The sequence below is a fragment of the Solea solea genome, chromosome 18 (genome assembly GCF_958295425.1).
Source record: "Solea solea chromosome 18, fSolSol10.1, whole genome shotgun sequence".
Lineage (NCBI taxonomy): Eukaryota > Metazoa > Chordata > Actinopteri > Pleuronectiformes > Soleidae > Solea > Solea solea.
This window is the reverse complement of record NC_081151.1, coordinates 23571234-23587533: the sequence shown is the minus strand read 5'-3', so window position 1 is coordinate 23587533 and position 16300 is coordinate 23571234. Positions and strand designations below refer to the sequence as shown.

Here is a 16300-nt window from a genome sequence, read left to right as displayed (position 1 = left end):
AGAGAGGACTTCTGAGAGGAAGAGCACGCAGCTGAAAACCCCAAAGTAAATACGTAATCAGAATCCTTCAGAACGCCGCGCTGTCTGAAAATATGCTTAGACACCGGAATTCTTCTCTTCCACAGACATAATTATACAAATTGCTCCGCGTCTCATTAACAAGAGAGGGGGGTAATTCGTATTAGCCATTCATAGCCTATTAATCTAATAAACTAGTTGGCTTTCTCTCTCTCTCTCTGTGTGTGTGTGTGTGTGTGTGTAATGAATTTATATTAGATTTGTGTTTATTCCCCTCGTGCTGATAAGGGAGATGCTTGTAAAAACTGAATTGGGTTTTGCTGCTGCAGACATGTAACACACACACACACACACACACACACACTGGAGCACCGAGAGTCCATCAATCAGCTTAATCCAATCAAAATGCAGCGATTTGATGACCTGTGAAAAACCCAGTGTATCATTTATGCGTGTAATTTGTCTTGTTTGTGTAATTTTGGAACAGTTTGTGGGTGAACGCTGGCTGTTTTTATGCAAACAAAGCAGAGAGAGAGAGAGAGAGAGAGAGAGAGAGAGAGAGAGAGAGAGCGTCAGCGTGAGACGGCTTCAGCACTTTCAGACGACGAGGTGTTCGTCAAACAGCCGCCGTCATTTCCCCGCTCACATTCCTACAGGAGATTTTCCTGTTGGTCCACATGTTCCTGACGCTGATGCTGCAAATATGGATCGTTTGAAATACAAACACAACCATGTTCCTTAAACAGCTGCAGTTGTGTCAGTTTCACACACTTTCCTCGTGTAAAGTTCCAATTTCTTGTCAGGATGTGACAACGTAGCCCCGCCCCCTGCTGCTGAGAACAAGAAAAAAGACCATGTTCACGTCTTTATCTCACTGTGAGACAGACTTTTCCAACAGGAAACTGAAGTTTGTAAACCACTCACTCTCCCACACCAAAGCCCATGGTCTTAAAGATATCATAGACTTAAACAGACCCAGATTTTTTTAGTTTACTTCTTTTTGTCCTTGAAACTGAAGGTTGGACGATGGACTGGTGAAATGTTGAATTTTCTAGATATCACAAACGGTCTAGGAGTTATGGTGATGAGAAGAACACATGACTGTTCCTGTTTGTGACGACGTCAGGACGGTCACAGAAGAGTTCAAATAAGCAATGCATTAAAATCAGTGTTCAAAATAAAAAAAATGTACTAATTTGTTCCTAGTGGCAGAAAATGTCACCTTCCCAAAAAGCGCTGTAAAAATGTTATATATTCATATTGTTTTCCACCTTAAATAAGTCAATCTTTTAAAACTTCTTTAGCCTAAAATACACATATTAAATAGTGATAATATTTTTGGAAATGTTAACCCTTTAAAGGCCAGTATGTTCACACAACTCCACTGTGTTTTTAAAAAAAAAAACGAACTTGTTTCTATGGAAGAGTTCAAATAAACTGAGTCAAGAGAGTTTAGAGACAGTTCTCCTCACAAACTGTGTGTGTGTGTGTGTGTGTGTGTGTGTGTTTGGGCTGAAACAGAAACTTTTTTTTTTCCTATTAGCTCTGGTTTGACTGCTCCCATTTGTTAGCATAGCATCTGAAGGCCCAAGGAGAGCACAGCTATCTCACAGCATCTGGGTGATTATTCATGTGGCTGAGCTGCTGTTTCTGTTACTGCTGCTGCTGCTGCTGCTGCTACAGTCTCTGCTGCTGCTGCTGCTGTTAATGCTGCTGCTGCTGCTGCCTCTTCTGTACCTGTATCTGTCGTCAGTGCGCTCAGGGAACCCGGCGTCACAAACCAACACGAGCTGGCAGATAAATCACGTCTCCATGCAGAGTGGAGCAGCAGACAGAAAAGCTTTGAATGTAATTACAAACGCTGAAAGGAAACCTGTGTGAGTGTGAGTGTGTGTGTGTGTGTGTGTGTGTGTGTGTGTGTGTGCGCTGCTCTGAAATATTCCCCGACGATCCAGAGGAAAGTGGAGGAGAACGCGGCTTCTATAAACTACAGCGGTACATTCAGCTCACACGTCAGGCTGGATATTAAGAGCTGCTGCTGCTGCTGCTGCTGTTAATGCTGCTGCTGCTGCTGCTGCTGCTGCTGCTGAATCACAGCCACGTTTGTACCAAAGAATCAATAAGCTTCTGGACAAACAGCTGTTATCAATATTTATATTTAAGTCATTATAATCCTATGTAGAGTTGTCACGATACCAAAATGCGTAACCACGATACTATACCAGACAAAGTATCACGGTTCCGGGTAGTATCGCGATACTGCGGCCTTTTTTGATTATTAGTATTATTTTTATGAACTGCAATGTATTTGTACAAGTTATAAATACTTATTAATTACTTATAATGTTGTTTGGCACATGATAAACATATAATATGTAAATATACATATATATGTGTATATATGCTGCTGCTGTCAGGAGGTAACGCTAGACGTCAGATCAACTCGCTGTTATTTTCTCAGGTTCATTGATGAATCGTTACACTGATCAAACCTGGATATGATGATGTTCTCAAATGTCTTGTTTTTGTCCACAAACACAAAATGATGGAGCAAAAGAAAACAGGAATTATTCACATTTAAAAAGCTGAAAAAGCACAGAAAATGCTTCTAATCGTTTTAAAATGTAGTCATTTATAAATAATGGATTATTTGTGGCAGTTCTAGTCTCAAAATAAGGAAATAATCAATAACATAACGTTGATTTTCAGTCCTCGTCGTTTCATTAGCAGACATTTGTCAACAGACTATTTTCTCCATGAATTGATCGGTCGTTTGCTTCAGAAAAGTAGAAATATATAGTTATTAAAGATTATTAAAATAAACAGTCATTCTGAATTTAACCGTGACACAGCAGAAAGTGCAGGAAAGTGCTGAGTCATGGTCTGAGCGGCTGCTGTCACTGAAAATCTATCTGCAGTAATCTGATTACAGTGAGTCACACACACACACACACACACACACACACAGTATAACACGCTCATGTTGTTTTCATACCTGCAGAAACAAATGATAACAAACAACAGGCACACAGAGAGCATGTGTGTGTGTGTGTGTGTGTGTGTGTGAGAGAGGACAATCGTTTTATCACTCAGCAGAAGTGTTTTTCTATAAACTAAACCACCCAGATCTATGCCCCTCTCTCTCTCTCTCTCTCTCTCTCTCCCTTTATTCCTCTCTCATCTCCAGCAGAAGTGAAATTACTCTCCAGCCAGGCAGCGAGGTCAGAGAGTCTGGCCTCTGTTATTTGTCTTCTCCTCCTCTACAATATATATATATATGTGTGTGTGTGTGTGAATGAACAGCCCAGGCAGAGAGAGAGAGAGAGAGAGAGAGAGAGAGAGAGAGAGAGAGAGAGAGAGAGAGCAGATTTCTATTATCAGTGTATTAAATTCACGGATGAGCCTTTAAATCTTTCTTCTTTGTTCATGTGATGATTTTTGTTGCATTAGTCCTTTAAAGCGTCATGTTTTTGTGATAAAGGTGACGTTGTCATGGCGACTCTTCAAAAATGCCTATTATACATTTGTATTTGTGATGATTCCCTCGATTATTATTATTATTATTATTATTTTATTACGTTTGTAATCTGATTAAAACTCTGAGTTTCATTCTGTCTATGGACAATGACACATATATTATTATAATCAGAAACACTTTGTTTCTGTACTTCATACATAAATGTGTGTGTTGTATTATTTGTTATCATTAAACAGTTACAAAAGAAAGAGAAATGGACTCAAAAGGTCAAATATTAACAGTAATAAAGATTTCAATAACTGACGGTTTAGATAAATAAAAAATAAATATAACTTCATTAAAAAAAGAAGAGATAAATGTGTGTGTTTTTAATTGTTGTTTGCTGTGATAAAAATGTGCTGAGACGCTCGTTTACAGCCATGTGATGATGATGATGATGATGATGACATCATCACTTTCTGCTTCACTCCACTCTGAAGGAAACTAAGTTTCCTCTCTGTGTGTTTATCCTCTTCCCCTCACCCTCTCACACCCCCTCACCCTCTCACCCTCAGGCTCTTAACACGTCACGTTCCATCAGTTAATGTAGTTTCTGAAGAAGAAGAAGACGAAGAAGAAGAAGAGTGTGTGAACGTCAGCGTCGCCGTCCTCTGTGAGTGAGTGTGTGTGTGTGTGAGTGTTTGTCTATAACAGTGTTTTATGCTCATACATGTGTGTGTGTGTGTGTGTGTACACAGAACCATATTCATCACTATTAAGAATCCACGGAGCTGCAGCTCTGCTTTCACGTTACATCAACCTCTGTGTGTGTGTGTGTGTGTGTGTGTGTGTGTGTGTGTGCGTGCGTGTGTCTCAGACGTTGAACGTGACACATTTCTCAGTGTTGTACTTTGTTACATTGTTACTGAAGTGCAACATTCATGTATGTGTGCTTTACTGTGTATTACTTCTATACTTATATAGTCACAGTAACTTGTACACAGTCACAGTATGGGGGCAAAAACCAAGTCCCAATAATGTTTGAAAATTAGGCTGAGTTTAGGATTAGGATTAGGATTAGGCCAGAACTAATGATGGTTAAGATTAGAGTAAATCTTCCGGAAGTGAATGTCAGTCAATGTGATGTCCTCTCATGGAAACCTGTGTGTGTGCGTGTGCGTGTGCGTGTGTGTTGAGTAATCTAATCTCCTCCTGATCAAACCTGACTGACTTTGTGTTGATGTTTATTTTCAGCCTCGTCTCATAAAAAAACCAAAACAGAGCGGCTTCAATTACGGCGCCATCTGTCTTTCACGCCGGATCTTAGCATCAAATCAAAGACGGCGACACGCTCGGCGAGTGTGACGGCGGCGCGTGTCAGCTGACGGCCCCGCGGTGCGCGGCTGAGTGACGGCCGTGCACAGGAAGTGTCAGGCGGCTCTAACCTGCTGCTCTCCCAGCTCCCTCTTCAGTCGGTTCTGCCACTGCAGCGCCTGCATCACGATCGCCTCCCACCTCCGCTCCAGGTTGATTGACAGCAGCTGCAGGGCCTCCCGGTGCTGCTCCGCCTCAGGGCCCACCTCCGCCATGGGGCCCGACTGTTCCCGGATCGTGGGGATGGGGGGGGGGGAAGTTTGATCAGAATTAAAATGCAAATGGTTGTATTAATCATATAATTAAAGCTGCGGTAGGCGAGATCAATGAAGGGAGAGAGGGAGAGAGAGAGAGAGAGCGAGAGAGCGAGAGAGAGAGAGCATTGATTGTTTTTAATCTCGTCTCCTCTTGGTGAAATACGAATGTCCTCCGTCCTAAACTCCTCCCACCAGACAAACACATTTAAAACACCACACAAATGAATCCCTTCATCTCTGAAAGGCTCCACCCACTTAAAAAATATGAATTTACAGATTGTAAAAATCATGTCAGTTTATTTTTGATTAATTTTAAGATGTGAAAGTGTTTAATTATTGATAGATGTTCAAGTAAAAAACTGCAAATTGGATTACGGTGTTCCACAAGGTTCAATTCTAGGTCCCACACTTTTTAATTTCTAGTTTAAAGTCTTTGCAGTGTAGGCAGCTGGTACCAATCATGGAATGACCACTGTTAGCGACTGAAGGAGTGTGTGTATGTGGGGCTGCTTAGTAAAACAGCCAGTAGGAGGCGCCCTCACTCCTATTGATTGGTCAAAATCAGAAAAACAGAGCGATTATTTCTGATCAAAGGTTATTACTGATCATGTGTTGCCTACCCCAGCTTTAGTGTCTCAGTCCAGTGAGGTTGTTTTTTTTACCCACCTGGCTTTGCTGCAGCAGCTTCTGGCAGAGCTTCAGGACGGAGGAAACTCCTCGACGTCGAGCTCGCACCTCTGCACACAGAGACTGAAAGAAACACAACAACAGCGTGAACAAAAGTGTCCTAAAGTCATCACTGAAATAACAACACTGAGGTGACATCGACATGTTGTTGGACGAGGAGTGATATTAACAAAAGACTGCATCACTGTCTGTAAACCACTCACTCTGCCACACCAAAGCCCATAGAGAAAATGAATGATTTTAGCTGGCGGGGACACAGCAGCTGCTGGTCTACTGCTGCCTCGTGTGGTCACTTTGTGTCACTGATTTTAATCAGAAGGAAGAATTTCTAAAGCCGAATTGTCAAAATCAGACATTTGAACTTTCTTTAAAATCACTGATTTTCTCTATGGGCTTTGGTGTGTGTGTGTGTGTGTGTGTGTGTGTGTGTGTGTGGGAGAGTGAGTGTCAGGCTGGTTCTCAGCAGCAGGGGGCGCTCACAGCACCTCATCAGTCAGTACCTCCTACTTTCAGACACCAGTGGGAGCGTGTTTGTGTTGAACACAGATGTTTTGACAGGAAGCGGTGAAGCGTCACATGACCAACACACTTGACTGTTAATCTCTCCCTCATCTTTTATCCTAAAAACACTGCCCAAGTTTGTTCTTATTCATTTATTCCGGCGCTCTCAGTTGACTTGAGTGAAGTTGTGGCGGTGTGGAGCGTCTCATTAGCATGAAGTGAGTCTGAGCTCACAGATCGTCCGTTCATCAGCAGCAACATCAGTGACAACAGCTGATTCTGCTCCTGTCTAACACATGCAAAACACAGACACACAGCACGACTGGCACAGCCCATTAGAAACCTCTATATGCTGATGAGCCGCACACGCAAAGGTCAGCCTCTGTCTGTGTGTGTGTGTGTGTTGGAATGTTTACATATGCATGTGTGTCTGTGTCTGTGTCTGTGTCTGTGTGTGTGTGTCAACAACTGCATGTATTTTCCTCTGTGTCTCTCTGTGTCTGTCTGTCTGTGACTCTCTCCCTGTGTCTCTGTCTCTCTGTGTCTCTCTGTCTGTCTGTCTGTCTCTGCTTGTGTCTCTCTCCCTCTGGGTGTGTGTGTGTGTGTGACAGAGGACAGCGTCCTCTCTCCTCTGTGGTGGCGTCCAAACACGTCCAAGCCCCAAACTATTTATGTTAATCCTGCGAGCTCGCCGAAAAGCACTTCCTTTACATTTTCTTTACATTTTTCCAATAAATATTTAACACTATTACAATGGAATGGGACTTTGTCTGTCTCTCTCTCTAACTTCTCTCTCACACACACACACACACACACACTCGTCTCCCTCTGTCTTTCATCTCGTCTCGCTCGCTCTCTTCAGTTTAGCATATTTGTGGCGCGTCTTGTTGTCTAAACAGGAGATGGAGATGCAGAATACAGCAGACAGGATCAAGAGGACAAGCCCCACTCTGTGTGTGTGTGTCTGTGCGTGTGTGCGTCTGTGCGTGTGTGTGTGTCTGTGTGTGTGTGTGTGTGTCTGTGTGTGCGTCTGTGTGTGCAGATGAATTTATTCCACACAGGAGGAGGAGGAGGTGTGTATTACACTGAGAGTTCAGACTCTAAACAACAACAAAACGACTGAGTGATTCTGTCTGTGTGCGACAAACAAGTGCAGCACACACACACACACACACACACACACACACGAGTTTAACTTCACTGAACCTCAAAGTCTGACTCTGATTTCCTCGTCGCACACAGGTCCAAACACTCCGCCGTGCAAATGTGTCAAAAAGGACTCCCAAACACTGGGTCGAGGCCCACGGATGGGTCACTGGAGACTTTCTTTGGGTCTCCAAAATGAATTTGGCAGAACTTTGCCAACATTTGAGTTCAGATTTTTAAGTAGAAGTTTTAATAAGTAGTAAGAAGTTTTAATTAATTGAATAAACAATGTATCAGGGTTTATGTTGTGATTTGGTTCATGATGGTAAATGTTGTCAATACACTGCGATGGTTTGGTTTACTTATGAAGAAGGCAAAGATGTATGTTTGAAGCTCATAAAAACAAAAAATATGTACATACATACATACATACATATTATATATAAATATATATACAGTATATATATATGTATATTCTGTCTTAATGTCGGATTTTCCCAACTTTTTACTTCAAATAAAGTGTATCATTTCCACATGTGATCCCTTTTCATCACTAATGCAGTCCCTCTTATCTCTGAGTTACCCTGAACTTTAGTGTTGGATGTGTTTGGTGTTTGTAAATGTGTATAACCATAAATCACTAAATGAACAGACTGAGGTTTGAGCAGCTTCACTTTTTCCTCCCAGAGTTTATTTTTAGTCAGAGAGGAGAAACGGAGAATCCTAAGTCTCTATTGTTTCTGCACCGCTGGTTTTTATGCACTGATCCCTCTGTGCGCGTGTGTGCGTGTGTGTGAGTGTGAGTGTGTGTGTGTGTGTGTGTGTGTGTGTGTGTGTGTGTCTGTCTGCGGCTGGTTGAGCCTGGCTGGGCTGGTATTGACTCAGAAGGCTCTACAGACACAGTCGGACAAATATTTGCAGAAAAGCTTTTCTTCCCAAACACATGGAAAGTGTTGGAGCGGCTGCAGAGACAAAGTAAAGTGAGCTACTGTAAGGTCAGAGCGGAGGAACAGAGGAGCAGACAGAGACAGGATTAAAGAGAAAGAAGTGAAAGAAAGAAAGAAACGGACAAAGACCACGAGAAAACCACAGACAGGAAATGAAAAAGACGAGAAGGAGAGAAAAAATTGACCTGTGACGACGCTGAGTCAGCAGAATCTGAAAGCTCTGATCCATGTAGAACTTACTCAGAACATGTCAGTGTTTGGATCTGCAGCCAGAGGACACATGGACAGGCAGTCATGGTTTGAAGCGCTGAGGCGCCCATGAGCAAGAACCAAGTCCCACACAGGAGAATAAAGACACAAGCTTCACACTCCAGTTTTCACCCATTCACACGTCTTTCACTCACTTATTCACACGCTGCAACATGGGCTTCAGTGTCTCTGCTCAAGGACACATGTAGACGAGCAGAGCCAGGAATTGAACCCTTCCAACCCCAACCTTCCAGATGAAAGCCATCATGGCTCAATCCTCCATCTTTTACTTCAGATTATAATAACTCAAGGAGCACTCACAGGTTCTTTATACACTCAGCACCTCATTCTCTCCTTCTTCTCCTTCTTCTTCTTCTTCTTCTTCTTCTCTATCACTGGAGACCAACAAAAACAAGCTGACCATGTGTGTGTGTGTGTGTGTGTGTGTGTGTGTGTGTGTGTTCAAGGTCGAGCGACAGGAAGGACAAATGTGAAGAAGCAGTGACTTTATCTCTTCATTTACTCTCCAGGTTTTCCTGTCACTCAAGCCTCTTCCAGTGAGTGTGACTGAATCAGGATAAACAAAGAAAAACAAGAGGATCTGCTCTTCCCTTCCTCTAATTCCCTCTTCACCTCTATCTCTCTCTCTCTTTCCTTAAGTCTCCTTCTCCTTAAAAACAAAATCCTCTTAACTCTCCTCCACCTCCTCATCTCCACAATCTAATTACAGAGACCTGCTGTGAAGAGGGAGAGAGGGAGAGAGGGAGAGAGGGGGAAGGATGGAAGGATGGAAGGAAATGACGGAGGAGAGACGAGGTGGTTTGTCTTCAGCTACAGTTTTATTTTCAAACTCAAATGACCTGGAGGCAAATGAGCATCTAAAGGGGGCGGGGCTGAGTGTTTGACTAATAATAATAAAATGATGACTAATAAATATTAGTCAATGTCACTTCATTATCCAGACGTTAATTAAATTAAACTAAAGTTGACGTGACAAAAAAACAACCGACACTTTCGTCAACAGATAAAAACACTTGGAAAATGTGAGGATGGAGAGAACCAATCAGAGGTGAGGCGGATCTACCTGGAGGGAGAGCCAATCAGAAGAGAGGAACATAATCATGTGATCATAACAAAATGACATTCATACGTCAAAAGAAGTGACAGATAAACACAGAACAAGTGACTTTCACGTCACAGTTTGTTCACACAGACGTGCACGAGGACGGAGAACGCTCATTAAAACTTAAGAAATTAAAACACTTTTAATTTTCTGCTTCTTTAATTAAGCTTTAAATAACCGTGTAAAGTTTACGATCAATTTTAAAAAGTAATCAGACGTAAGAACAGAGGGGTTAATGAGGTTTAACTGAGTTTTATTTGTCTTTTATTTGACCTTTACAAAAACAAACTGGATTAAATTATTATTATTATTATTATTGTTGTAAATAAATGATGTTTTTAACTCACGTCTTTTAGTGACCTTGTGAAAATGAACGTCTGAAAGTGTTTCAGTGAATGGGCGTAGGAAATTGAAAGTGGGAGGGGCTAAAGTTTAAGTTAAACGTACATGAACCAGACGTAGTGCACGTGTTCATCACGACGACTTTGCCGAGGAAAATGAAATGAAGAGCGAGACCTGAAAGACAAATGAGAGGAAGGAGGAAACGAGAGGACGTGAATGTTCACGGTGACCCGGTGGATATTTCAATCAATTACCATTAATTAGAAATCTCTGATTAATTCTATTTGTTGATTAAGTCAATTAAAACCACAAGCACTCGTTATCACACAACGAGCCTAATGAATTCCTGTTGACAGTTTACACACACACACACACACACAAACGCCTGTGCCTACAGCTACAATAACTCCTCTCTCACCTTCCTCCCTCCCTCCCTCCCTCCATCTTCTCTCTCTTGGTCCACAGTTGTGGAGCACTTCCTGCCGCAGAGGTTTGTTGACAGAAGTCTCTTCTACAGTGAGTTCCTTTTCTTCACTTTTCTACAACCTTGTCCTCTAAAGTCAAGGCCTGGGATTCCCAGTCTGGGATCTGGAGACACGTCCAGGGTCCTTCACTCAGACTCCAGGTCCGATGAAACAAGGCTAAACCCACAACCACCTCCTCCTCCTCCTCCTCCTCCTCCTCCTCGTCCTAAGAGTCTTGTTAGAGAGTGAAACTTTTTTGGGGAACAAGTAAAGTACGAGGAAAAGGGAGAAGCAGAGTGAAGTGAGAGGATGATGCAGGACCACACCTGTGCTTAGATGATGCTATTTAAACCTTTTCTTTTAACCAGGATGAATGAATGAATGAAGCTGCTTAGAAGCGGCAACAGTTAAATCATGAACCTGAAGAGATTTTACTTCTCACAAAATCCTATAAGGATTTCCTCTAATGTTGGGGTTTTTCCTCAGAGATCTACAGACTTCAGTTTCAAGGACCAAAAGAAATCTACGAACAACGTCTTTATCTCACTGTTTTTCAGACTTTTCCAACAGGAAACTGAAGTTTGTAAACCACTCACTCTCCCACACCAAAGACCACAGAGAAAATCAGTGATTTTAACATCACACACACACACACACACACACACACACTCACTGCTGCCTCCATCACTAAGTTCAAATGTCTTATTTTGTCAATTCAGCATTTGAAATCCTTCTTTAGATTGACCTCAGTGACACAAAGTGACCACACGAGGCAGCAGAGGACCAGCAGCTCCTGTGTCCCCGCGAGCTAAAATCACTGGTTTTCTCTATGGGCTTTGGTGTGGGAGAGTGAGTGGTTTACGTCATGCTGAACCAGGCTACAAACAGACTGCTGCCCTAAAAAAAACCTCAGTAAACACATGAGTCAATCCCACACATCATTGCAGTTGTTTGTTGTTGATGTGAGTCAGAGCTTGTTTCACTCATTCCCACGGTAACACAACAAATACAAAACACTCACATGTTGTTTAGTCATTTCAACATTCCACACTGCTCACACTGTCTACCCATAATGCCCCTCTTCTCTTTAAATGTCTTAAGTGTCCCCCTCTCTCTCACCTCTCTCCGCTAATAGGAACCAATTAGCAGCCATTGTCCACTCTCCCAGTAAAAGAGCATTATGGGAATTCCCTCTACTTCACACCTTTCCTTTTATAAACAGGCGCCCAATTAGACGCCTAAAGGACAAAGAGACAGAGGACAAGTGGAGGCCTCGAGGGACAGAGGGACGAGATGTGTGTGTGTGTGTGTGTGTGTGACGTCCAAGGGTTTCAAACTAAAACAAAAGCTGTTCAAATGTTGTTTTGAACAGAAAACATGAACAGGAAAAAAACAGGTGTCATGTCTTCTATAAAAGATGATGCTCGTCAAACTTCTGTCATTGTATGTTGATAATTGTTAAGTGTGCTGTGAGCGCCCCCTACCCAGAGAACCTACCTACAACAGACACACACACTCTCACTGTAACAAAATCTACATCAGTTTAAGTCTGAATTATCTACAGAACATTGTACACGTCTTTATCTCACTGTGAGACAGACTTTTATAAACCACTCACTCTCACACACCAAAGCCCATAGAGAAAATCAGTGATTTTAGCTGCAGGGACACAGGAGCTGCTGGTCTACTGCTGCCTCGTGTGGTCACTTTGTGTCACTGAGGTCAACCCAGGAGAAGGATTTTAAATGCTGAAGTGACAAAATCAGACATTTGAACTTAGACTTAGACGAGAACATGTTCTTAAAGATATTGTAGATTTTATTGGCTGAGTTTTTGTTTTTTGAACAAAACAAATAATTGAGTAAATTATATAAAAAAAAGGGATTCAAAGACTTAAAATGAAAACTCAATTAAAAGACAAGCGTTCCTCGTCACAGTGGGTTCCTGCTGACATTAGCTGAAGTCCTCCTGCTCTTAAGCTCTCTGCTGTTGAAATATTCAGCAGCAGTAAACAAATATCGAGGATGTATGAAGTTATTGTGAGTGAATGCATTTACTGTTGCGGCTAATGCAGCGCAGCAAAGACGCCGCGGACGCTTAAAACGCTGCCATCAATAAAACTCCATCTCCCTCCGTCCGTCGGCGTCTCTCTGCACATTCGTCTTTTCAACCCTTTCTATCATCCGTCATCTTCATCCACTCCTCCTCCTCCTCACCTCACACGCCGTTCTCTCCCTCTCACCGGCTCCTCAGCTTTTTCCCCACCCTCATCACTCTCTCACTCCGCTCTTCATTTATCACCTCGTCTCTGTCCCTTCTTTTATCTCTACGTGTTACTGCAGACGACACCGCTCCTGTCCTCTGTCTCCGCGACGTCTCTGCGACGTCTCCACGACGTCTCCACGAGGACGGGTTCAGTTTTTAAAATCAGAAATCATCGCCGCAGAAATGAAAGTTAAACTCCCCCGACTAACACGCAACGTTCAAAACGAAAGCCTAACGTTCCCTCAGAGTTAGGGAGGAGCCTAACGTTCCCTCAGTTAGGGAGGATCCTAACGTACCCTCAGGGTTAGGGAGGAGCCTAACGTTCCCTCAGTTAGGGAGGAGCCTAACGTTCCCTCAGTTAGGGAGGATCCTAACGTTCCCTCAGGGTTAGGGAGGAGTCTAACCGTGCCTCAGTTAGGGAGGAGCCTAACGTTCCCTCAGTTAGGGAGGATCCTAACGTTCCCTCAGGGTTAGGGAGGAGGCTAACGTTGCCTCAGTTAGGGAGGAGCCTAACGTTCCCTCAGTTAGGGAGGATCCTAACGTTCCCTCAGGGTTAGGGAGAAACCATAAACTGAACCATTCTCCTGTGGTTTCCACATAACGTTCACAATAGTGGTAACGGAGAAGTTCTGGGAACCTTCAGAGAACGTTCTCTGGGTTCTCTGCGTTACCGTAATGACAGGTAAACGGCGTAGAGCTCTATTTCTTGGTAGTGTTTGAATTTTCGTGGTAATGAGAAGAACACATGACAGAAGAAGAGAAACAGGATGTGGCAGGACGTTCTTATTTCTTCTTCAGATCATTTAAACGTTTTCTCTTTGCTTCCCTGACCTCTCCTCTCTCCTCTCCTCCTCTCCTCGTCGCCTCTCCCTCTCTCTCTGAGATTTTATTCTTCGTTCTCACTTTTTTCCCTCCTTCAGCAGATGAAAGAGACAAGTGTTTTCTTCTCCTCCCGAGCAGATGAAGATGAAAGCTCCTGATCTGCCGTGTTGATGCTGTTGCCGTGGAAACCTCTCACCTGTTTACTCGCCTGCGAGCCTTAACGAGCGACCCTTAACGAGAAAACACCTCTTCAAAACGCACACGCACACACGCGTGGTGTGTTGCTGGATCTTCAATCCTCATCATGAAGCAGGTATCGATGTCTGAGAGATGACGAGGGGGTGGGGCCATAAACGGCAGGGAGGCAGGCGGTGATGTCACTCACACACACACACTCAGCGAGAGTCCTCAGCTCTCCCGAGTGCATTTTCTGCCTATTAGTCAGGAGCTCTTATTTTGAAAGTCTGTATTATTCTTCAAAGACATTCACAGTCTGTTGCTCCACAAAAGTCAATAATTATAACGACAGGTGATTTTTTTCTGAGCTCACAAATCAATTAAAGAACGGCGGAGAGAGGTGGGCGGGGTCACGAGCAGGTGTGTGTGTGTGTGTGTCAGGGGACTGACTGACAGAAGGGGGAGGGGTCATGTGTTACAGAGTGATGACGAGGGCTGGAGGGCAAAGAGCAGGAATGAAGGGATGAGGAGGTAGAGGGGGAGGAGGGGTAACAAACAGTGGGGGGGAGGCGAGCTCATCTACCTTTAACAGCAGGAGAGAGAGGGAGAGAGAGAGAGAAAGAGAGAGAGGGAGAGAGAGAGAGAGAGGGAGAGAGACAGTCAGAAAAAAGGAGGGAAATAAAAAAGCAAAAAGGAACGAGGATTGTCCGCTTTAGGACCAGTAGTCCTCATGGAGACCAAAACCTGGTCCTGATGAGGAACACTCTGTGTGTGTGTGTCATTGAAATCATTAATGTGATAAAAACATTCAATATTACCAATTATTAATTGATGTTAAAATCAGTGATTTTCTCTGTGGGCTTTGGTGTGGGAGAGTGAGTGGTTTACAAAGTAACATAACGTTATATTTTTAGGTCTAAAGTTACGGTAAAACAAACAAACATGTCTTTGATTTGTTAAAAGGATGTTGATGATATTTAGCTCAGAGAATAAGACGCATGAAAAACCAGAGACAGACAGAGTTTAACCTTCCAGAGAGAGACGTTAGAGAGTGTGTGTGTGTGTGTGTGTGTGTGTGTGTCGGGCTCATTCCATTAAAACTCTGTGTGTGTGGCCCCCACAGCGTCTCCACTACAATAGAGAGTCATCAGAGGCCCGGGGCCTGCTGCAGGAACGTTTGGCCCACGTCGTATCTTTAAAGAGCGCTAATTCAATTAAGAGCAGGCAGGTGGAGGTGGAGGAGGAGGAGGAGGAGGAGGTGTGAGAGAGGACAGAGCAGACAGATTATAAAATGTAAGATGTAGATTTTTATATGTTGTCATAGCATATCTTATTGTCTTTTATTTCTTTTATTATTAACGTGTTTTTTTGCATTTGTCGTCTCCTGCGGTGGTTCCCAAACACTGGGTCGGGACCCACAGCTGGGTTGCAGGAGATGCTTTTTGTAAGTCCACATTAATGTGTTTATTTGTTCTTTAAATGCATCAAATGAAATTGTGAATGAGATTATTTGTTTCCGACGTCTATCCAAGCTGAATGTTGCGTATTGTGCTATTGTGTTAAATGAACTGTGTGACTTTTCGGGAAGGTGACATTTTCTGCCACTAGGAACAAATGAGTATGTTTTTTAAGGGTTAAAGTCACTCTTAACGACTTTGAAATCACTCGTGAGTTTCTGGTGAGTTTCAACCAGGAACCAAAGTAACAGTGACGATGATGATGATGAAGTTTGCAGATTAGAACGACGTGATTTTGGGATTTAGATGAAACAAAAATTGCCTCAAAAGTAAAATGATGAACCTTTGAATGTGTGTGTGTGTCCTGTGTTGACCCATGCTGCTTTCTCATCCAGTCTTACAGTAATAAGCTGCAGCACAGAAATCGAAGCCATTTACGAGTCCAAACGCCAAAAACAGACAAATGATGGCTGAAATGGAGTCGACTTCTCTTAAAATGGAGTCCCCCCCCTCTCTCTCCATTTAGCCTCCCTCTCCCCCCCCCCTCTCTCTCTCTCTCTCTCTCCATACAAATAGCTGCTATCAATATTTCCAATCTTCATTTCTCCAGAAGCTCACAGCCTCTTTCTGCCAGAAATCAATGGCTTCCCACTGAGAGCAGTGACAAGGATCAAAAGTACGAGCGGCTCGACTCACTTTCTTCAGATAAACTCTGCTTTCTACACACTTTCATCATTTAGAGACACTCTCTCTCTCTGTGTGTGTGTGTGTGTGTGTGTGTTCATTGACTTATCGAGTTAATAACTGCAGAAGCTTCAACTACACAAACAAAGCCAAACATCTCACATGTGGGACGCTGCCATCTTGACCTCGCCTGGTGCCCATTTTGCTGGGTTTTTTTTCCTCGTTAACCCCGCCCCCCCCCCACCCCCCCGGGAAGACCAATCAGGAGTCAGCGGCCTGCTTTAACATCATCATCACAAACGGTGTAACGAGAAGTCGGAGCACGAGCGA

General features: G+C 43.2%; 1 protein-coding gene across 3 annotated transcripts in view; it reads right to left on the bottom strand.

Annotated features, from left to right (window-relative positions):
- akap6 (A kinase (PRKA) anchor protein 6) overlaps positions 1 to 16300 on the bottom strand; it is a 136914-nt gene that overhangs the window by 13107 nt on the left and 107507 nt on the right. For all 3 annotated transcript variants that reach the window (XM_058614780.1, XM_058614778.1, XM_058614779.1), the window contains 2 exons: positions 5773 to 5856; positions 4921 to 5073 (listed from right to left, as the gene is read on the bottom strand). In XM_058614780.1, the coding sequence (XP_058470763.1) occupies positions 4921 to 5073; positions 5773 to 5856 (237 nt within the window). The remainder of the gene's footprint in view (positions 1 to 4920; positions 5074 to 5772; positions 5857 to 16300) is intronic.